Source organism: Triturus cristatus, chromosome 12 (genome assembly GCF_964204655.1).
Source record: "Triturus cristatus chromosome 12, aTriCri1.1, whole genome shotgun sequence".
Lineage (NCBI taxonomy): Eukaryota > Metazoa > Chordata > Amphibia > Caudata > Salamandridae > Triturus > Triturus cristatus.
The window spans coordinates 614,405,074-614,428,423 of NC_140595.1; the positions used below are offsets into that span (position 1 = coordinate 614,405,074).

The 23,350-nt window shown below is 44.2% G+C and overlaps 1 protein-coding gene across 1 annotated transcript in view; it reads right to left on the reverse strand.

Annotated features, from left to right (window-relative positions):
- DPEP1 (dipeptidase 1) overlaps positions 1 to 22,873 on the reverse strand; it is a 159,320-nt gene extending 136,447 nt beyond the window's left edge. Inside the window, exon 1 of the mRNA XM_085637794.1 lies at positions 22,565 to 22,873. Coding sequence (XP_085493920.1) covers positions 22,565 to 22,674 — 110 coding nt within the window. The 5' untranslated portion in view covers positions 22,675 to 22,873. The remainder of the gene's footprint in view (positions 1 to 22,564) is intronic.
- Positions 22,874 to 23,350: the final 477 nt, after the last annotated feature.

Below are 23,350 nucleotides of genomic sequence, written 5' to 3' on the forward strand. Positions count from 1 at the left end.
AGTTTGTACACCCAATTACTCCACAGACACATTTTGCCAAGCTTTCCTGGAGGGATGTTTGGAAAGAAAATTGCGGTTGTGTAGCAAAACGGAATTCTGATTCAGTCGCAAACTCTCATATGCGCCTACATCAGTCTTTGCTCAGTACTAGGAATAAGGGTCTAGGCAGGTGGTGAGAGACAAAATGATTGGGCAGAAAGAAATGGTGTATACAAGTGGTAGACATCCGGAATAGACAATGTACACTCTGGATAAGCGATTCAAAAAGATGTGTAACACAGACCATAATTGGGCAATTGGGCAGTGCAGCCCTTGGCTAGACAGTTGAGATACTGTCTGGCCCAGGTCAGCAGTGGAGGTCTTCAGTGTGCAGTGGAGACCCTGATGGGCAGTGAAACTGAGCATGAACAGTGGAAACTCCTGATGGGGATTGAAAACCCTGAAAGGTTAGTTGCATCTCTTGCTGGGCAGTGGAAATCATAGATGGACATTGCAGTATCTGATTTGACAATGCAGCACGTAGGTGGGCAGTTCAGACTGAAAATGTGCTCGTCAGAGTGTGTTGGGATGGCAGACTGTATTGGCAATGCAAAAACCTAAATTGACAATAATGAGGGAGCAGTGTAGACAGTTGATGGAGTCTAGGAGTCTGATTGCAATGTCAGTGTAGGGTCATATGGAGTGTACGTGTAGAGAGTATATGGATTGTGAGTGCAGAAGCTCAGAAACGTTTGATTGAAGAGCATGGGGTGAGTGTGAGCTTAGACTTTGGATGTAGAGTGTGTGAGATGTTTGGAGTGAGTCTTTGTGGCAAGCGACCAGAATAGATTGTCAGGTTTCCAGAAGATTTTGATCAGTACAATGAATGTGTACACGCGTCAGGAAGTTTCGATGTGGAGTACATGTTAATCATTATAAGTTAGCTGCAGCTCGTCTCTTATCAAGACCCGACTCCCTCACCCACATCTCATAAGGGGCTCAATGAGCCTTAAAGCCTCACTTGCCATCGGTTATTATAATGCTTCATCCATCCCCTAATTGTAGGATTTGAAGCCCTTGGCAAATGTACAACATTAAGACTTGGAAGCCACTGTTCATCATCCACTATGGACTATTTAAGCCCTTTTCCTTCGTCTTTCATCAGGACTTTGAAATCGTCACCTCTTTTCTATAAGGAGGCTACAAAAGCTGTTGAATATTATTTATTAGTAGGACTTAAAAGCCCTAGCCTATCATCTGTATTCTGTATGTAAAGTCCTCTTTATTCATCTGCCATGAGGAGTGCACATTACAGTGGCGGCCGATACAAATAAAAAGTGGTGAGATGGGTGGAAGGGGTGTGGGAGGAGCGCGGGAGGGTGGCACAAGGGGGTAAAAATAAATAAATAAAAAGACTTACCAGATGCTGCCGGCCACCTGGTGCTCCTCTGCTCTCCTGCTCCCAGCAGTCCCTGGGGCACATCATAGACTCCCCATCCAATCCAGATGCTGCTCTCATGCTATACCTAGCATGAGAGCAGCGTGGGGATTGGCCTGAGCGGGCTGGTTTGACACAGCCTCAGGCACAAGGAGTCTGTGCTGTTTCTCCACCCAGCTGTGGAATACAGCTGGTTTGGAGAAACCTAAGTGCATATTTCTGTTGCGCCAGCATAAAATGGCCAGCTATTCAGACATGTGCACTAGTAGCAGTGTGTGCCACTCCTCCTCCCAGCCTCCCAGTGTCAATCAGGATGGCCAGCCTGCCCTTAAATCGGCAGACTGGGCATAGCAACGGAAAATAAAATGATAATAACATGTTTTATCATCATTTTATTTTTCCTTTATTCACTGCTCAGAAAGCAGTGGGGCGGCACTCCTCTGCCTTAATGAAGCAGCAGCCGCTGGAAAACTACTGTTAGGACTTTGAAGCCCTCACCTACCTGCAACAGCGAGACTCAATGAGTCTCCATTTTCTACCAACAGGGCATAGGTGCTTCTCTGTAATCAACCACCAGGACTTTGAAGACCACACCCACAGTCTATATCAAGTCTAAAAGCCATTAGATATTGTTTAACTTAAGGTAATTTAAGTTCTATTCTGTCAGCACCTATAAGGACTTAGGGCCATTTTCTTATCACTAAACATCAGGACTGGAAGCCTCTTTATTCTAATGAGCCTCAAAAATCCATCACCCGTCATCTACCATCAGGACATAAAAGCAATTAACTCCCATCAGAACTTTGAAGAACTCTCTCACCTTCAATAACATAGCATCATAACTTTGACACCCTGGTTCATTGTCCATCATAAAGACTTCATCTTATTTCATTCATCAGAGCCGATCAAAATCCTGAGGTTCTTATTGAATCTTTATGAAGAAATACAGTCTATTATCTATCATGTCCATTCAGGAAATGCACCTCAAAATCATTCCCAGTTAGCATATCCCGTCCCCAATATCACAACCAATCAAGCTTGTTTCCTTCATAAGCATCTTTGAAGGACCCAACCATAAGGGTACTGCATTAATGATCCTAACAGACAGTAAGCAGGAAGTGTACAAAAAACAGCAGTCAAATCCGCAGGCCGGGCTCCATCCATGGAATGTCCGGCTCATGCAGGAACAATTAGAAAATAGAACTCTGTGTGTTCCATGATGCCAAGTGGTGACATCATGGAGCCCCAGAAGAGACACCCCAAGCTTTCTGCCCAGGTATCACCTCCAGTCAGGACATGAAACTCCCCATTTCACCCTCTAATGAGGACTTGTATTAGTTACAACCATGATCTGCAGCCCCCTGTATTGCTTTTGGTGAAGATATTTAGCCCTCAGTATCGCATCCTGGGATGACTTGCAATCCGCAAAATCTGCACCAGCTACAACCTCCAAGTAACAATGCAATTCAGCTTGTGCAGATCCTTCATTGCTGTTAAATTTGCAGTCCCCATTATCACCCGCAGCTCTCGCTTGGTCTTTTAGCCTCCACAATCATCCACAGTGAGGACTCGCAGCCCCCGATATCAATTCTATTTGGAATTTGCAGGCCACATTACCATGAACAGCCAAGACCTGATGCCCCATAACCATCGCCGGTCAGTAATCTCAACCATCACAATAATCTCTTGTCAGGGCATGTTCTCCAGGTACGCCTTGAAGGCCCACCACTATCATCACCCACGATTTTCAATCCTCACAATTATCTTTAGTCCAGCTTACAAGCTCCAACATTCATCCTAAATCAGGCTTTACAGACCTGCATCCCCAATCGCTCAGGACTTTGAAACCTCACAATCATTTCCTGATACACCTTGCAACTCCCCCCAATCATTCCCAATCACTACATGCAACCACACAAACACAATCAATCAGTAATCATAACCCTCAAAATCTCTTTTCTGATAGGTCCTTCCACCATAAGCATTTCCAGTCAGGGCCTGCAACCTTCTCCTAGATGCCATTATTAACTGGGCTGGACTAGTTGCGCCCTTCCAAGACCAAGAGTCAAGCTTTCAGTAGCGATCAGAAAAATACAATTATACTATGAAAACAAAGCAAAATAAACAGAACCTAAAACCTTTATAGAATCTAAGAGCATTAAAGGAGCATGTGGTGAATGATGCCACAATAAATATGAAAACCCCAGATGACAACATCAAAGAAACACATATCCAAGAATGCCTATCGTCGCAGATTGTTAGAAGCGTGGCCTGTCCAAAGAAAACATTTTATTTCTCTACGGAGGAGCGCCCTTTAGACACAGCTTTCCCTAAATTTCTAAACTTGATACTCCACCATCATCATAATAACTTTATTTCGATCTCCAGGATCATAAAAGTACAAACAAAATATAAAATTTTCGCAGTAGTATATAGATAAACAAAAACCAATAATATATAATTTTACACATATGTAACTCAAGTAATACATCAATAAAGTTTCTTAGAAAGATAACTCTGAGATTAAGAGCGATTATGAAATTCAATCATTTACGCGCCAATCTGATTCACAAGTCACTTGCCAAACTAGATGACTATTGATGCTTCAGAGAACACTACTTACCTTCCCCTAGAAAACTTAGGGTAAATTATGACATACATATTAAAAAAGAAAGTAGTCCGGGCAGCACTTTTTTGGGGGCAAGGGCGAGCTCAAGGTAAGCTTTCTATTGTTTTTATTTTATTCTCCCTTGTCGTCTGTCACCCCCGCTATTCCCTGCACCAGCCGTCACTGGGGGCAAACTCAGGAACTGCCCCGGGTGGCAAAAGCTTTAGCTACGCCACAGGAGGGAGTTCCACTTAAAGCGATAAAAGTGCAAGTGCACAGAAAATGTGTGATCTTGAAGCATAGAAACAGAGCACAAAATATAAAAATACTGGCCACAATGAGCTTTGGGCCTGCAAATTGTGTTAAAAAATTCAAAAGTTAAAACGAACTGCGCCAGTATTAACGTTTGTCAGGCGGACTTAATTGTTTTCAAGCACAATAACTTATTTGATTAAAACTTACTGCTCCCATTTTCAAAATATACAAAGGACAATAAAGTGTAATAACTATGAATGACATATGTCCTGCTTGGAATCCCAAATTTCGATATTGACAGTCTGCTCAATATGTACCAGGGGGTGACCAAATGGCATGGGTGCAAATTCAGGATGGTGAGTGTAAAGATTTAGGACAAAGGGTCAATATTCAGGACAAAAATACAGGACAGGAGGTCAAAGTTCAGGACAAAAGGTAAGTTTTACAGACACATCAGAAAAGGTAGTGCAATAGTATATATTCACTTAAAAAACCATAGGTTTCACACATGTTATAGTTAGGTGGACATTTCACTCGTAAAAAACCAATGAATTTCCCCCGTTATAGTTAGTTGAGATAACTATAACTCGCGCGCCCGCAATCCTCTGCTCATGACGTCACATATTACATCACTCATGACATGGTCAGTGGCATCACTCATGACATCACTGATGACATCATCCTTGTGATAGAGTGGCGATCGCGCCAGTTATAGTTATCTCAACTAACTATAACGGGGGAATTTCATTGGTTTTTTACGAGTGAAATGTCCACCTAACTATAACATGTGTGAAACCTATGGTTTTTTTAAGTGAATTTGCAAGGTTTTTTAAATGCTAATTCCTAACTATAACGTGTGTGAAACCTATGGTTTTTTAAGTGAATTTGTACGGTTTTTTTAAATGCTAAGTTATGTATGTATTATTATATATATTTTTTTAAGGTTTTTCACCATGCGCGCACCATGCGCGATTTAAAAAAAAATATATATATTTTGTTTACTCTTCGGGGTCCTTTAGGGACCCCCTGACAAAGGCTAGGGGGTCAGGAACTCTCTACCCTGCCCCCTTTTCACGTTCGCCACCTCTCTTTTTCACTGTCGCACCCAAAACAAACAAAATGGCGGATGACACTTCCTGATTTCGACCGATTCGAACGTTGACTGACATGTAACCACCAATCAGAATTACGCTTGCGCACGTTAGGGTGCGCGCACTGTGCGCGGCTATAGATATTTATGTACTTTTAACTGCAATTTTCTCAGGAAATACTGACCAGATTGACTCCATATATGCAAAAGGCACATGCCTGACCTGAGGACTACCTCTTTGCCAAATTTCAAGTAATTCTGTTCAGCCGTTCGGGCTGTACCTTCGACTAAAGGTCCTATGGGGAAAACGTGTTTTGGGACCCCCCTTTTTTCTCAGCCCCCGCTTGACGAATCACCCCGAGACTTTCAGGGTAGGAGCTGAGCGGAGCGCCCCATTAGTTTTGAAAATTTCGCGAGGATTCGTCAACCGGCGCCAAAGTTATTCAAAATAGAATTTTCAGATTTCCTATGGAAACACGGTCCTAACTATAACTATCTACTGGCGACCGCCAGTAGATAATGTCCGTAAATAGACAACCACTTAAGTACAAGTGAAGAGAAGTTTATATTAGGTTGAGACAATTGTGCACTTCATGGTATTTCAGTATGCGCGCATCTTTGAGCAAATGTACAGGTCTTTTTGCAGTAACAATACCGCCCCCCAACTTTCCAACCTCTCAGGGAAACACCCAATGCCCGGTCTGGCCAGTCCGGCCTTGCTACCACCCTCCAATGGTGACGCTCCTCTTCACATAGACCCTCTCTCATGTGCATTTAATTTCTTTGATGGTGCTGCTCATCCCATGTAAGTAGGGCAGGGTGTGAGAGTGCGTTACATCACACACATATTATATAGAGACAATGACTCATATAAATGTGAAAATCAATCTGTAGGACATGTAATTAAGATAATGGGGGTTACAAGGTGTAATCTTTCTTTCATCCATCATTCAGTCTTTCACCATTCGTTCTGATCTTCCATCTGTGTGCCCATCCATATCAATATTCAACTATTTGCAGACCTATCCATCATCTATCCTTCCATCCATCCACCATTCCACTCATCCATCCCTCCATCTACCGTTTCACTCATCCATCCCTCCATTCATCCTTTCACCTTATCCATCCGTACACTCATCCATGCACTCTTCCACTAATCCATCCAGCCATCCACCTTTTCACCCATCCAGCCATTCTTTCACTTACTCATTCATCCACCCAGTCACAAATCCTTCCTCCCATTCACCCTTTGTCATCCATCCATCCACCCTTTCTCTCTCCATCCCTCTTTCATTTAGCCTGCCATCCACCCATCCATCTACTCATCCATTCCTGAATCCATCCATTGACCCTATCGCTCATCCATCCATTTACTCATCCATCCATCCTCTTATCCATCCACCCTTTTATTCCTTAGCTCATCCATCCATCCATCCATCCATCCACCCACCCTTTCACTCCTTCACTCATCTATCCACCCTTCTGCCCATCCACCCTCCCTTTCACTCACTCATCCAGCCTTACATCAACCCTTTCACTCATCCATTCATTCACCCTTCACTTATCAATTCATCAATCCAAACATCAGTTCACTCATCTATCCACCCACCCATTCACTCGCCTGCCATCCACCCTTTCACTCATCCATCCATCCTTTCACTCATCCATCCATCCTTTCACCCGTCCATCTACCCTTCCACCCATACATCCATCTATTTACCTTTTCTCTCATCCATTCTTCCACTTACTCATCCGTCCATCCTTTCTCTCATTATCCATTCATTCACCCTTTCATTAATCCATTCACTAATCCATCCATCCCTTCATTTACACACCTTTTCACATTAATTATAAGCTGAGCCTTTGTCTGCTGAGTTGCTGACAGACGAGGCCCATCAAGGACTTCACCCTTGCTGTAGTTCCTAAAGCAAGGTGTGGGGCGGAGCAGGGCTGACTATGCCCCTGTACATAGGCAATCCGAAAAAGTGGAAGTTATGCACCATGCATGATGCACAGTGCCACTGTGACATGGTGTTGTTTCTAGGGCTTTAAGTGGGATGAAAAAACTGGGGGGTCTCTCCAAAGGGGGTGTTCAATGTAATTCAGGGCATGGCTTAAAACACCTAAGCTAAACATGTGTGCTTAGCATAGTGTGCTGCCTTTGCTGCTTCTGTCATTGCATCCAGCTATATAACAAGTAGTGTTACCCCTACAAGCCAGAAGTATTGGCTTTGCCAATGGTTAATAGTTGCATAAAATAAAAAACAGCAGCAGCCATGGCTTTGTTGAATATAACATTGAAAATGCGTCAGTTTTAAAATGATGAGACAGTGAAAGAATCGTAACCCTTTTTAGGTCTCGCCTGGCGAAAGCAGCGCATGCGCTGCACTAGCCAGGAGAGCACCTTTTGGAGTCAATTCTGCGAGGGCTCTCATGCACGCGTCTACAATGGACAAAGATGGCTGCTCTCACCATTTGTCCATTGCAAACAGCATGCGCGTGTCCGTGGGACTGTGGACATTCCCACGCCATTTTGTTGCCATAGCAACAAAATGCCACTTTGTGGGGTTTTTTTTTTTTATGTCAGTCCCCCGGGGCACAAGCAGGCATCCACTTCTGTCTTTTTGCTGCGATCAGCTGTCCTGACAGAAGTGGATGCCTGCTTGTGCCCCGGGGGAACTGCAGGACAGCCGTTAGCATTTGCAATGCAATAGGTCTCGCATTTATGCGAGTTTGAGCTATTGACATTGCAAATGACAATGCCTTTTATTTATGTTTGAAAAACGACAACAAGAATAAAAGGCATTGCCATTTGCAATGTCAATAGCTCAAACTCGCGTAAATGTGAGACCTATTGCATTGCAAATGCGTGTTTAAACTTGTTTCACCACCTTTTCATGAACTGGATTCTCACCTAGTAGCATGGGCGTTTTTGTTCATTTCTTCCACCTGACTGAATGCCCTGCCCTAGACCGAGCAAAACCAAAGGGGATGATGGACGGAGTGTTGAACAATGCAAGCACTCACCACCCAGTCAACTGATCTGGGTTTAATCCATCATCATTCTTTAGCTCACTCCGCCACCCCAGTTCAGACATGGCCATATGTAAATCAGTCTGACCCTGTGCCTCATGGGAACAGTCCAGCCCGAACTGCAAAGTCAGGTATTCCCTGGAACGGAAACAAGCATCCTGGGACCGGTTTCTGGCTAATCAGCCGTCATCAGCCAGGCAAGCTTGAATCCAGTGGCAAAGTGAGCAAGGGACCCACGTCTGGGCATACCCTGCCAGCTTAGGGCAAACAAAGCAAAACCAAAGGGGATGATGGACCAAGTGTTGAACAATACAAGCACTCACCCCCAGTCAACTGATCTGGGTTTAATCCATCATCATTCTTTAGCTCACTCCGCCACCCCAGTTCAGACATGGCCATATGCAAATCAGTCTGACCCTGTGCCTCATAAGAACCGTCCAGCCCAAACTGCCAAGCCATGTCTTCCCTGGACCGGAAACAAGCATCCTGGGACTGGTTTCTGGCTAATCAGCTGTCATCAGCCAGGCTAGCTTGAATCCAGTGGCAAAGTGAGCAAGGGACCCACGTCTGGGTATACCCTGCCAGGTTAGGGCGAGGCAGGAGGAGGCCCCCCACATGCAGTAAGGGCACAGACTGGCCCATTGTCATTCTGTATGTGGCAATCAGCCGCAGACAGAATGACAATGGGCGGGGTGGGGCTGCTCTTGTGCTCAGTGGAGTGCGAGGTGGCCCCATCAGGGAGCTGAGGCTTCTGGCAGGGGAAAAGTGATGTTTCCCAATGCCCGAAATTACAGGCAAAAGGCATCCGTAAAAGGGATAGTCACGGACAACGGATGTGAGACCCAAATTACGGACAGTCTGTGAAATTTACGGACGGTTGGTCACCCTATATACCAGACGCTATCCTGAGACATAATGAGGAGCGACCGAGTCCATGAGGGAATCTACAGAGATCATTGAGGATCTCTTTTAGTAACAACAAATATGCATGCTCTATGCAACCTATGCAAAAAATTGAAGATATCCAGCAGGGATTTCACTACATTTAAGTGCATAGAAAGTATGAGTTTGCAAATCACGCAGCACCTTCATGCAGTACCAGATTAAACCAGCTGATCACTGGCTTGGATGAACTTGAAAGGTCAAATCCAAGCTGACATGAGGAATCTGGCAACAGAGTAAACCACTTGCCTATTTGAGACTGAACGGAGGATTCCAAAGGCCTTCTTGTACCAGCTAGTGCCTAGTTTCCCACATAGAGGGGCTACCCACTTTGCTCTCTGGTAGCGGTAAGCTGAGCAAAAGAATAGGATATTTATTAGAGATTCCGGTGCCTCTACACAGTTAGGGCAAAGATCACCCCAGGTACAGCCCTCTGCCAATTGTTATAGAATCTTTTTGTCGGGAGAGTCCTGTACCAAAACTGTACAAACAGTTTACGTGCAGGGGGAGAAATGTAACTTATTGTTGACTCCTAACGTGGGAATGGTTTTACATCCAGAAACTCTGATGTCAAGGTACCTCTGAAATCTGTTATAGTTTGAATGGTTACATATTCACAATATGTTTCTTTTAGCCCTACTTTGGAAATTGAGTACATATCTTCAGGTGAAGTCCAAAATGTCTCCAGACCCAGTTTCCCTAATATCATTCGAACAAAATTTAGCCACAGGATTTTGTGAACACATATGGGAGGTATAAAATCTTTTAGGCCCACCCAGTATAGACTTAGAGCTACCATAGTCTACAGTGGGTACCAATAAATCAGGAGTCTACACTCAACTTCCTGAGAAATTCTTCTTTTTGCCAGTTCCAAACATATGGAGTAATTGGCGTACTCGCCGTCAGTCCCATAAGAGATCTAATAAACCTATTTTCAGCTGTTATTAGGATTTTGCTGTTCACAAATCACCAAATTTCAGAACCATACAAGGTTGCACTTAGAGGCTTTAGATTATGGATCTCTGGGGCCTGTGCACCACTCCTAGATATTGTGTCTTACGGTTCTGCTATACTCACTGTGTACTGCATTAATACTGTAAGTGTTTTTGAAGTTGGAGAGCCCAGTTTTCATTTAGCATCAACTTCACTTCTAGTAATCAAAGTAGGGCATCAATTGTGTTACTACCCACAAACATTCCTCTTATAGCTCTTTTATCTTGGGCTGAATACCATTAATTTGGTCTTCAAGCTATTCAGCTCCAAGCCCCTCTCAATACAAAAAGCGTTAAAGTTATTTAGCAACTGTTGAAGCCCCTGGGAAAATTTCGAAAGTATCTGGGTATCATCTGCAAAAATGAAATCTGGCAACCTCTGTCCATCCACCTTTAGAAGATCACACCCATCCTTACTCAGATGTTCTACTACCCGATTAATATACAGTGAGAACCGAGTCAGGCTAGAATGCAGCTCTGCCTAACTTTACGTTTTAACCTAAAGGGACATTGCCCATCTTCGCCCGACCACACTTGGGCATAATTTTCAGAGTGTAACCGCACCAAGTTTTGAGCGATTAACCTGGAGGAGGCGAATGCGCTAAGCACTAACTAGGTCCATCTGCCAACATGTGCCAAAACTTGAACCGTGCTGAACTTGACCATTCTGGTTCTAAAAGTAATTGGAAGACCATTAACCCCTTATGAACTAAGGAATCCTTTTGGACTAACCAATGTGAATGAATGATTTTGAAACATCAATAGGATTGGATTAAGCCCTGAAGAAGTCCCGGGAGAAGGGACGAAAAGCGTCAGCTATGCTGATAGAAATATTTTTGTACATTTTTCAATAAAATTAATTAACACACAATAAGCCTGAAGAATACTGAATTAATTTAGAAAACGTATTGCAATTTATTCGAAAAAAGAAAATTGTAATTAATCAATCCTGTGTTGGTTGGTAAAAGACAACATTCTGACATGACAACGAATAGTGAGTTCTGATCTATTTTGATGCCTAAGTGTGTGGATTATATCCACTTATTGTGGACTCTAGAGGTGGTTTTCCCCTTATCGTAGCACCACTCTGATAAAATGTACTCTACAGAAAGATGTGTGGTATTGAGAATCTACTCCTCTTTTTGTAAATCGTTGATCGCACCAAGATGTTCAGTAGATTTATAGGAATACTCATTTCTTCAAAGACCTTCCACGGCTTAGATCTAGGAACTAACTCGAAGGCGGCTCGCATATCAAAAAAGGCAACATACATTTTGCAAGTTAAACCAGATTGGTCGCACACTGCTACACCTACCAGTCGTGTTCCCCCAATGAAAATGGTCCCTGAAGGTCAGCGTCGGCGGATACACCTATGCTCGAGTGTGAATGCAAGTATGCGTGGCGTGTGCCATCCCTGGACACGTGTTTCGAGGTAGTTGCCTCTCGTCAGCAGGGAGTAGGAAAATGTGTGGGGTTGCTGTGTAAGCTGCTAAAATCGCACTTGCTGATTACCGACTTCTTCCAAAAAATACGTGTAAAGTGTATATTGCTAACATTGCTCCTGAAACACCCTGAAAATTTGAATAGCACATTGTGTTCTTGGATCCACTCCTGCAAATAGGCAAGCGCTTGTTTGCAGAAAATATTTTGGACAGCATCAATCAGGTTAAAGGACCTGCAGTCGCCGGTGTCATTCCGATGCCCTTTTTAAAAATTGGTATGCTCCGTCCGCGTTGGCCTTGTATAATTTATTAAAGATATTGTCAGGCCCTGGAGCACCTGCCATGAGACAGGAGTTATTTGCTACTAGGGTTTCTTGTAGATCAAATTCTAGTTTGCTTGAATTACTTTGGTTACTATATTGATAATATAAAAAAAAGGTCTACATCATCCTGCGCTCAATCATTACTACCCGAGTATAGATTACTAAAGTTTGCGACCCAATCTTGGGGTTGAACACAAGTTTGCAGATTTCTCTTGGTCCCACTGGGGCAAACTGCAGCTAAATTCCCTCCCAAATTATTATATTTAGCTGTCAATGCCCCATGCAACCTTGACACAAATGATCCATAAATGCCTTCTTACTCAAAAACGAACTCAGTTTGACGGCACTAAGACAGCTTTAATTCTTCTTTAAGAGTTCTGGTCTTACTCCAGCTCATTAAACTTTTGCTTCAGATGCAACCTACATGTACCTGCTAAAGTTGAGCTGGAGCACTAATATTGAGCAAGAGTTTTAGAGTCCATTTCACACAGTCAAGACAATTCATTTGCATTAGCTTCTCGCATAAATTGAAGTTACATATGCCCATGCCAAGGAATGTATGGAAGACAAAACTGCTAAATTGTTTGCAATACAAGCTTTTGCAACTTTCTTCAGAAATTTGAGGGATTTCTGTTACCACTTAACTCTAAATGAGTTGCACGCAGTTCAATGCAAAGGAACAAATAAAGTACATTAGTATGAGGTAGCAGTTACATTGAACATATGGATGGTGAATGATAATCTCAAAGGACAAATGAATTTACAGAAGCACACGTTTCTCACATGGCTCATATTCGCTGTCGCCTAAACTGTGGGTAGTATCCTAGTAGTAAGTGGACTAGAACATGTTTGTAGTTCCTCTATGAGTCATTCCCTCTGTCGCTCATTCTGTGGAGTCCCAACACTCTGAGTTACTTGCTGTCCAGCATCCTAATAACTGTAACTTTCATGCCTTTCTAGGAATGTATTTGTTGGGCTTGGCCCTCTCTGCAGGGTCACCCCCAAAAAGTTGACCTTTTCCCTCCACTTTTTGCTGAATTAGTTTGTGTGGGCCTTAGGGCGTGCTAAAGTGCTTTTGCTCTTCCCTTAAAACATAGTAGAATTGGCTTGCACCCAATTGGCATATTTAATTTACTTCTAAGTCCCTAGTAAAGTGGCACTACCTGTGCCCATGGCCTGTAAATGAAATGCTCTTAGTGGGCCTGCAGCACTGGTTGTGCCACCCACTTAAGTAGCCTGGTAAGCATGCCTCAGGCATGTCGTTGCAGAGTCTAAGTCTGCAGTTTTCAACTGCCATTTCGACCTGGCAAAGTAAACCCTTTCTCAGGCCCAAGCCTTCGTTGTTATAAACATTCAAGTCAATCCTAGCGTGGCCCTGGACAGCCTAGAGGACAGGATGCAATGTATTTTAAAAGTCACATCTGTCACCACCACTACCTACTTTGTTTGTTGGGTGGGGGGGGGGGTTTCTTTTGTCTACGGGGCACCCTTCGTGTTGGAAGGGTTTAACTTGAAACTTGTTGCAAAAGAAGAGACAGGTTGAGCATGTAAGTCTTCTTGGTATACAATACCCAATGTCTTTACACTATGTGAAACTGTACCTGTATTTCTATGTACCAAACAGGGAAAGGCCCCGGGTAGTGCTACATGTGGAGGCTCAACCTCAACATAACTTGGTAGGCTTTACTTTGTAAAAGTTGCTTCAGCGTCCGATTTGATGAAGTGTTACTAAGTGTACATCAAAGGCTAATAAAAATAAGTTTGACCAAAAAAAGTAGGAAAAGTCTTTACTTTTTACATGTTTGGGTAGTGAAAAACTCTTACATTTGTTTCTCACTACTGCAAGGCCTACCTCTCCCACAGGATAACATTGGAGTTATCTCATTATATCTTATAAGTGTAATTTCCAAATGGTAACAGGTTCATGTCTGATGTCTTTGGAATTGTAAAGAAAAATCCTATCTTGTGGTGAAGTCAGATTTTATGTTTCAATTTTGAAAATACCACTTTTAGAAAGTTGCCACTTCCTGTCCTTAGCCATTTGGTGCCTGCTGCCTGCCTCTGAGTGACATGACTGGGTTTAGTTGACATTGGGCTTTTGGGATGTTAGGTGTGCCTGTATGGGCCATCACTGGCAGGATGGCAGGGAGGAGCTGGGCCCAGTCTCACTTATACATAAATAGGCTGTGTCCTGTCTCCACATAAAAGGTTGCATACCCCCTGTAGTTAGTCCGGAGCCAGGGACAGGAAGGCAGGGCACCTGTGCACTTCAAAGGCATGCCTCTAGAAGCTTCTCCCCACTTCGAAGACACAACTGTGTTTGAAACAAGGACCTCAGACACCAACTCTTCAGTACATTTCTGGACTTATGGATACTCTGCCAGGAAGAAGGACTGCTGTGCTGCTGAAAGGTCTGCCACTCTGCTGGATTGCTTCTCAGAAGGAACTGCTGCCCTGTTGTGCTGACCTGCTGCCTGCTGCCCTCTTGACGGGGGAAGGAGAACTGGAACTGCAACTTCCCCCTTGAACCCAGGACACCAGAGTGACTCCTAGGGGCTAGTTTGTTGGCCTCCTGTTCTGAGCCTCAGGGACATAACAAGTTCCCCAAAATCCCATACCAGCCCCTGGACCCAGCTGCTGTGAATTCCCAACCACCCCAGGTGGTCTCCTTCAGGTCTTGGACCGTTCGTGTAGCGCAGGGAGCTGATGTCAAGCTTTTGGGTTCCTTGCAACTGCAAACATGCCCGTTCGCACTGAGATCGTGCTGCTTGCACCACAATACAGTGAGAAGCTCTGACACCCCAACTCTTTGTACAACAGCATTGATGCCGCAGGTACCGCCAAGGTGAAGCTCCAGCAACGCCCGACCTGCTCTTTGCGCTACGCCGGCAGTCTCCTGCAATGCTCTTTGCTGCACCCTCTTACGCAAACAGGACTTTTGGCCCTATTTTAACCTAAACTCTTTAAAAAATCATAACTTCAGTGCTACTGATTGAATTTTTGTTGTTTTGGTCTTGTTTTGTTGATTGAATGTTACTCTATTTTTCTAACATGGTGTGGGATCCTTTTTGTGTGGTGTTTTTCACTTTATTACTGTTTGAAGTGTTGCAGAAATACTTGACACGCTGCTTCTAAGTTAAACATTACTGCTCTGTGCCAAGCTACCAGACTGTTGATCACTGGTTAATTTAGGGTTGACTTGTGCCTCACCCTGATACAGACTGTGGTTGGTGCTTTACCAGGGCTCAAACCCCAGCCAAACAGCAACCCAATATCTCACAGTATTCTGTTGAAGTCTGAACTCTTTGGCCCAGATTTACTATGGGCTTGTGTCATGCAAGGTGACACAAGCCCTTAAGTCAGATTTACTATGCCACACAAATCCACCTTGCATGGCATAGTAAATCTGCAGCAACCCAAGGCATTTCAAGTTGCTGCCTTGTCTTACTCTACCCTGGGAATGCATTCACTGGGAAGAGGTGGGTGTTCCCAGGCATCCACTCATGGTTTTGCGGCATTTCCAGATTCACTAATACTCGTAAACCTGGGTATGTGTCAAAATGCTACACCTTCTCGTGTGAGGCATAACAAGGAGAAATACGTTTATATCTCCTTGTTTTTTTCCTCTTTCTATGTGTGATGCATTCTGCAACACTCACAGAAAGAGGAAAATGCCTCAGAGGATTGTTTTTGTGCAGGAAGGTGTCCCCTCCTGCACTAAAACAATCTTGCCTGTAATGAGAAACCCTTGGCACTTGGCAGTCACAAGTGTGCCAGCGCAGAGAGAGCAGGAATGCGTCATATTTACTTACATATGGCGCATTCATGCCCTCCCCATTTGACACAGCATGGCAAGTTGTCTTGCTGCGTTGCGCCAAAGGTTAGTAAATCTGGCCTTGAGTGTGATGTATTACATCTCTCCGACATGAGTTCTCTACCTCCAAACCCTCACTGTTGGGGCTCTTGTGTAAGACCTGCTGTTGCTAAAATGATGTTCAACAAGTAGGCACCCTTCGACCTGACAGGTGTATGCCTGGTTTATTTAAATAGAAAGGACAAGTCTAGGAGTGTGACCTCCAAGGTCGAATCAATTGCATCCTTATTTTCCTTCTGAATTCCCTGAGATGAGGACTTAGCCATGTGAGACATCACTTCTTCTGGCACTGACCCATCACTTCTGTTGACCATACAGATGCACGCGCCAGGACTCAAACATACTTGACTATGAATATCCATATGAGAGCCAGTCACGAAGGGGATCTATTAGACTGATGGGTGACCTTGAGACCACCTTCCAGTTTGTGCCAGAACATGCCTGGTCCAAATGGCTCTCACAGGCATATCTTGCCCTGGATGATAAATTCACCTTACCGAGTGTGAGGAATGCCGCGTGGGAGTAGGTAGAGTATGTATAAACCGCTGCCCAATGCTGTGGAGTGCCAACTAGGCAGGTTACGTTTGTCAAAGGTGCCCTTCTCTCCTATTCTGGGGGAGAAGGGGCAAAGGGGAGCATCTACTTTAGAGGTATATGAGGAAGTGTCCATTTTAGTGGCTGAGTGTGTTTTGAGGTCAGGGAATTATTTTACTGCACTCAACCTTAGACTTCTTTAAATCAGAGAGTGACATCTGCTTCATTACCATAATCACTGAGAAAAAACACACGGCCACCACAAGGTCAAGAAGTATCAAGTCTTCAGAATTGACGACTAATTTACCTTTAAACTCCCTCACCTTCGAACTCTCACTGTTTCAAAGTTTAATAACAAATCTGTCTCCTACCATTTCCATCACTGAGCCAAAGCAAACTGGGAGCAGATACCGCCCAATGATCCGTTTGGCACAGCTGTTAATAATTAGAGCCCGAGGACTCGTCTTTTGTGAACTGGACCAGGCAATTCAGGTCATTGCCCCATTAGGTTTCTTCCATTGCAATTCCTTGTGCCTCCGATGGCTGGTGCTGGGCATGCGCAGTGCATCAGAACTGTTGCGTTCCACATCCGAGGGAATACGCCCCGACTTCGAGTTGCACACGAGGTGGAAAAAACTGCACACGTATTGACTGTTGCCATGTGATAACACCACGCACGTGCAGGCCCGGATCCAGGATTCTTGCTCTGGCAGCAAGGGAGTATTCAGAAAATGAAAACATTCCCCACTTTAAACCGAAGCTCTTATCACACCAAGCAAGCAAAGCAAGTCACTGCAACCCTCCCCAGAAGAGCTCTCTTGTCTCTTCCATGGTAGTGTCTATCCATTTATCCTTTCATCCTTCCAGCCACCCTCTGAAATACACATTTCTCATTTACATTCTGTCATATACAAACCTATCCATCCATCTCTAAACCTAACCATCTCTAAACCTATCCATCAAACCCATCATCCATCCGTTCACCCATCCATCCCTCCACCCCCTTTTTCACACATCCACCGATCCTTTCGCTCACCCATCCATCCACCCTTTCACTTCATCCATCCACCCTTTCACTCCAGCTATCCTCCTTTTCACTCATTCATCCATCCACTCAGCCATCCATACTTTCATCCATCCACCATTCCACCCATCCATCCTTTCAATTATCCGTCTATCCTTTCACTCATCCATCCACCCCTTCACTCAGCCATCCATCCACTCATCACTCATAAGCCATCCACCCTTTTATCCAACCATCCAGCCACCCTCCATTTCACTCATCTAGTTTCATATTCAACCTTTCACTCATCCATCCTTTCACTCATCCATCATTCTCCCTTTCACCCATTCATCCACGCTTTCACTCAGCCATCCATACTTTCAGTTAAACATCCATATATCCATGCATCCTTTCACTCACCAATCCATCTTTTCACTCACTTTTCCATCCCTCTTTTCACTCACAAATCCTTTTACTCATCCATCTCTCCATCCATTATCCACTCACCCTCATCCACCCTTACACTCACACATCTATCCTTACATACATCCTTTGACTGACACACTCACCCAACCTTTCATGTTAATTATGAGCCTTTATCTTCCAAGTTGCAGCAGAAGAGGCCCCTCCCTGCTGTAGCTGCTAATGCAGGGGCTTCAGGACGCCCCTGTCTGGGAGAGTCATAAACTGGGATGAATGGGCAGTGGCTAAAAACAACAAAGTATTGCAGAGATCTGATATTAGGTACTGACAGCTGTCGGCTTGACATTTTAACACCATAGCCACCGCTCAAGGTACATACTCTGCGCTTCCTGCTGCTTTGTGGAAGGGGAGGGACTCTGCATGTAGATAGACTGCAGCACACTCCTGGGCATGTGCAGCACCAGAAACGTACTTCTGCCACGCATGGTTCCTGTGCAGCTTTTCATGGTTCCGCACTTTGCAAAGCACTGAAGGTTTAAAATGTAGTGAGTAAGCCCTGTAACTACTTTACACACCCCTGCCTAGTTCCATCATACACGCTTTACCATTATCTATCCTTCCTTTCTCTGCACATGTTACAAACTGAGTTATGGTTCTGACAAACGTAGCCACTGAAACTCACCAGTTTTGGCAACCAAGGCACAAAACAAGGCCATACTTTGGTAGTTTGTCCTGCTTAAAACACCAGTTTTCCAACGAAACAGAAACAAGGAAAGGGCAGCAACACGGTGAGTGGCACACGTTATGCCATGTGCTGTGGGCTTTGGTAACCATAAGTGCAAATGTCACTGGTTTTCCTCATTTGAGCCAGAACCATAACACGGTTTGTAAACTCCGGTTTCTCAGTGATCCACTGACCATCACCATTTCTGATGGTCATATTAACAATGTAGTAAAGAAATGCAAACAAAACCTAAACATTCTAATTCTCCTCAGTGTCCATTTTTAACAGGACTTTCAAGAAACCCACTTTTCAAGCTAATTCCCCCAAAATAAACATGCAATTTGAAAAATACATTAACGGTCCCCCATATAATATGGTCCTGTATTGCCATCTTGGGGTTCTGGTGGCATTTACAAACCATTTGGCCTTCAGCCGCGTGAATTATGATGTCACCAGAACATCTTAATGGCAATATTGAGCCATATTATACAGTTACCATTATCTATGCAATAAAAATATCCAAATCCAATTTTGGATAAACATTTGAATTTTTTTTTAGGAAGTTTCCCAAATTTAAGCTACTATCCTGGGATAAACATTTGGTAACTTTTCGTAACAACATTACAAAAGGAAAATGTAGAGTCTATGTAAAATGTACCTATTTCAGTAATTACCAAATACAAAAATAATGCAGGCAAAATGGACTGACAATCCGCATATACAGTTGTAAGCAGTTTCAGGTAAAAAATAATAATTACAGGGTTGTTTGAGTTCTTGTAACTACCAAGCATTTTTTAAATCATATTATATTATCCCTCTATAAGGAAATTCCACAAGTGAGTTTTACTCGTGCTTAATTTGTTAAAAAATAAGTGCCAGGGCCCTTGTCAGAAGGCCACCGCAGCTTGCACTACCAACTACCACTTCCAGCGCTGGCAATGACAGTACCTACATAACTATTACCCCACATCACTGTGTTACAAGTGTGACAGTTCACACGGTTCGAAGCCCCATAAGCTATACAAGTGACTTGAGGGGGGGGGGGGGGGCAATATTATTTGTTTTTGATGTATATTGAAATAATAAACAACTGTTGTTCTGCTCATCTTTAAATTACACTCACAGCATCAATATGTGGCAGCTGTCATAAGTGCCGGTGTTGATAATCAAGTGCCAGTGCCGAGCCCCTGAAACCACCGGCTCAAATTAAGCACTGGTTTACTCCAGATTAGGCCCTCCCTCCATGTATCGCCAGTCTCCAATTCAAGCTGTGTGCTGCTAGAAGGTCAGAAATATGAAGTGTATGCGAGGCCTTGATCCATCCTTTTCTTATTACTGACCTGAAAACTTCTAGCATCCCCCTTTGCATCCATCCCTCACTTCGTCATGCACTGTTCTTTTTCTTCCTTTGCCATTGCCATTCTCTCCAATTTTGCTTCCAAGCCTTCCCTCTCTATAGCAATCTCTTTCCTCACTTCATCCTTCCCTTGCCCCTTTCCCTCTCTGCCCCCAGGTGCTTATCCAGAATTATTTCCCTCCTCTGTATCCTTTCTCCCTCTCTTCTCTCCCTCAATTTTTTCTACCTCTTTCTTCTCCACTCTGTTAGTTTCTACTCCCCACTTAGTCTCTCATGTCCTTTTCTCTCTCTCCTTTGTTTACCTCTCCACTGCTTTAACCCCCTCCTTTTGCTCCAAGATAGTGGGTAAATTAGTTGTTTCACTGCAACATTGTCAAGAAATGCATTTTCTTTTTACCAGTTTCTAGTCATATTTTTTTATAAGTGTAAAGTTATTTCAGTTCTTAATGGGTTTTTTTTAATTCCATCGCGCGAGCCGTGCAAAGCACCCTCCACATTCTATAAACGGATGGAATTTCATTAGAATGAATTTCTCCGTCTCAATCTGGTATGTCAGTGCACCGTTTTTAACTCTAGAAGGCTGACACGGCTGACACTAGGCACCCGTAGCTTTTCTACTCAATCGTCGAGGCCTTCTGTGAGGGATTAAGTCCAGGTCTCCACATCCAAGACCTGCTCATTGTACTCTGAGAAAAAGCAGCAGCTCCGACCCCTTGAGGCCTGGGGCGGAGGCGGTGCACCACATGCTGTGTCCACCCGCCGCCCGTTGATTCTGCACATGACAGTGATCCGGGTGGACTCAGTCACTCTCGCCTAAACTGCAGCAGCCTATCCCAGTGCCGGGGTAAATCTGTGAAGGCCCGCCCCCCCGAAAATGATCTCCTAATATGTTTTTAATTTTACCAACCAACAATTTTAATTAACCAACTGTATCCATTTTCGCAGGGCCCCTAAAGGAGTGGGGCCCTTAAGCCGGTGCCTACTTTGCCTATTTGGTCATCTGGAACTGGCCTTTCCTGTTGTGCGCCAGCAAGAAAGGCAGCCCCGGTATGTGGCGGGCCTGCTTTTCCCCTTCTGAATGGCCGTGGGTGGGCCAGAACCTTCCTTGGGTGGGCCCGGCTCACCCTCTAGAACTGGGCTCGCGCACGTACCATGCAATTCCAAGTGGAACCCCTTGGAATGGAGAATAATGGTGCGGACATGGAATTACCATGCGGAATTCCACATGGTATGGCCTATTCCGAGGGCTTTAACGCACGCATTAGTAGATGTGTGCGAGGCTTCTCTGACTCCTGGGGGTGGAGGGCTGGAGGGAGGCAAGACACAGGGGCGGAGGAAAGAGCAGCTATTTTAAGTCCACTTGGAGCCAGCATTGGCGTGCGAGGTCTGAACTGATGTGACTACATTCACAAACTCCAGTGAGCAGCATATCTGCAGCACTTAGTGACCTCCCATTTAGCCTAAAACTGTTTGTTCTATTGTCATTAACACTCTGGTTTGAATGTGGCACAGGTCTCCAAACAAACTAAAGTACCCATCTGGCAATTCATTCTTAAACTCTGCCAAATTAGAAGGTTGCCTCAGGCCGGTTCTTGGTCGCCTGGGATTCACTTTCAGAAAACAAACCTATAAATTGTCATGATGGTGGCAGTCTCAGCAAAGAGTCCAGGGTCTGGATGAGCAATGGAAATGAACTAACTTCTGACTCATCTGTGCGGTCGTGCATCGTGAGCAGAAGGCACCGGAGTTCTTGATAGGAACCTTCAGTGACCCAGACACTTCCTTCTTCGAAACCCAGAGAGGCAACTAAATTCACAATGTGCATTGTGCAAAATAGAGCTTCGCTTTCCCTTAACACAACTGTGGTGTCAAGAGAAATATAATGGAAAGTTCTACACACAGACAAAGATGAAGCAAATCCATGTTTACCATTCTGCACCCTGCACAATAGGAATGGAGCAAACTTGGGTTGCCCCAAACGTAGGCTGGATTACATTACATAAGGTTTTGCATCGAGAAAAAACAGGGACCGAGTGTTAATCTATTTTTCCTGTCCCCTTGGCATAAAAATTGGAGCAAATACATATGTACCCACATTTAAACGGGCGAGACATCAGACTAAGTAATACCCGTTATTTACAGTGCCTACAGATGGCAAAAGTACTGTACGAGGCGCCACATGACAATCGAATTTTAAAGAAGTTTCACGTGAAATCAGTTTTCCTCACTTAACTATGCCTAAGCAGCTAAAAAAGAGCAACATATGTATGTTTCATTATTTCCAAAAGTTATTCATGGGTCGTGTCTTCTGTGATATAAACTCTATCATGCAACTCAAGTGGTGTGCCATTCTCTTTTGGAATGTTTTTTTTTTTTAGTTTGATTTAGAATGTTTTAACCATCCCTTTCTGCCAGTTTGCCGTTGTGCAGGTTTGTTCACGTAAAACGTCGGACTAAAACGTGTTTTTGCTTCAGTCCTCGTGACAAAAGCGACACAAATTATGGGGGAAATAAGTTGCTGCGACGTTTTAGAAGTGCTTCACCTACCCGTCGATCACAGGGGTCGTAGCCATTATTCTTAGCGCCTGGTCTCGGAAGCCGTCTGCATCGATGCACTTGAGGAAGGCGCAGAAGACGAGGAGCCCGCGCGGCATCATCTTCCCTCAGGACGTGCAGTCAGTGGATGGGCCCGGACCTGGCGTGGAGTGTCACCTCACCTGCCCCGGTCGGCGCGCGCTGCTTCTCTGGCACCTGGGCTACAGGTCTGTCACCCTCGACGGCATGGAGGTGATGCCTCAGCTGAGCAGGGGCAGTTAATATGCCACTCTCTAGGCGGAAGCATTGCTTCATCGTGACACGTTTATTAACTACAAATACACACTGGAGAATGATTTCCTTGAAGTGGGCGGAGCTTTGGACGTCTGGCCCCACCTGAGCGGTCACACCTACCCCTCCTCAGCAGCAGAAACAAATATATCTGGGCCCGCCCCCAATGATACCTGCAATTTAAAAACCCTACGTTCTCTCCCGGTTTCTGCCCTATCTTGTTTAGCTCACTAAAAAAAACAAGCATTCGTAAATGCATTAGGTTTTGCCTATGTGATTAATAATAAGTTGTTTTTTGTTGTAGCTTGCTGAGTAGCTGTACAATATAAATTATAGAAAGTTTGTGGAAGTGTTATGTCCTGTTTATGTACAAAAATGTCAATATATTGTGCTATTACTCGTGGTATAGTGCGGGCAAGTAATAGCAAAATGTTGAAAAATGAAATGAGAAAGAGGAATAATAGAATTAATTGATGTTATAGCAATATTATGTTTTTAAGAGGAGTT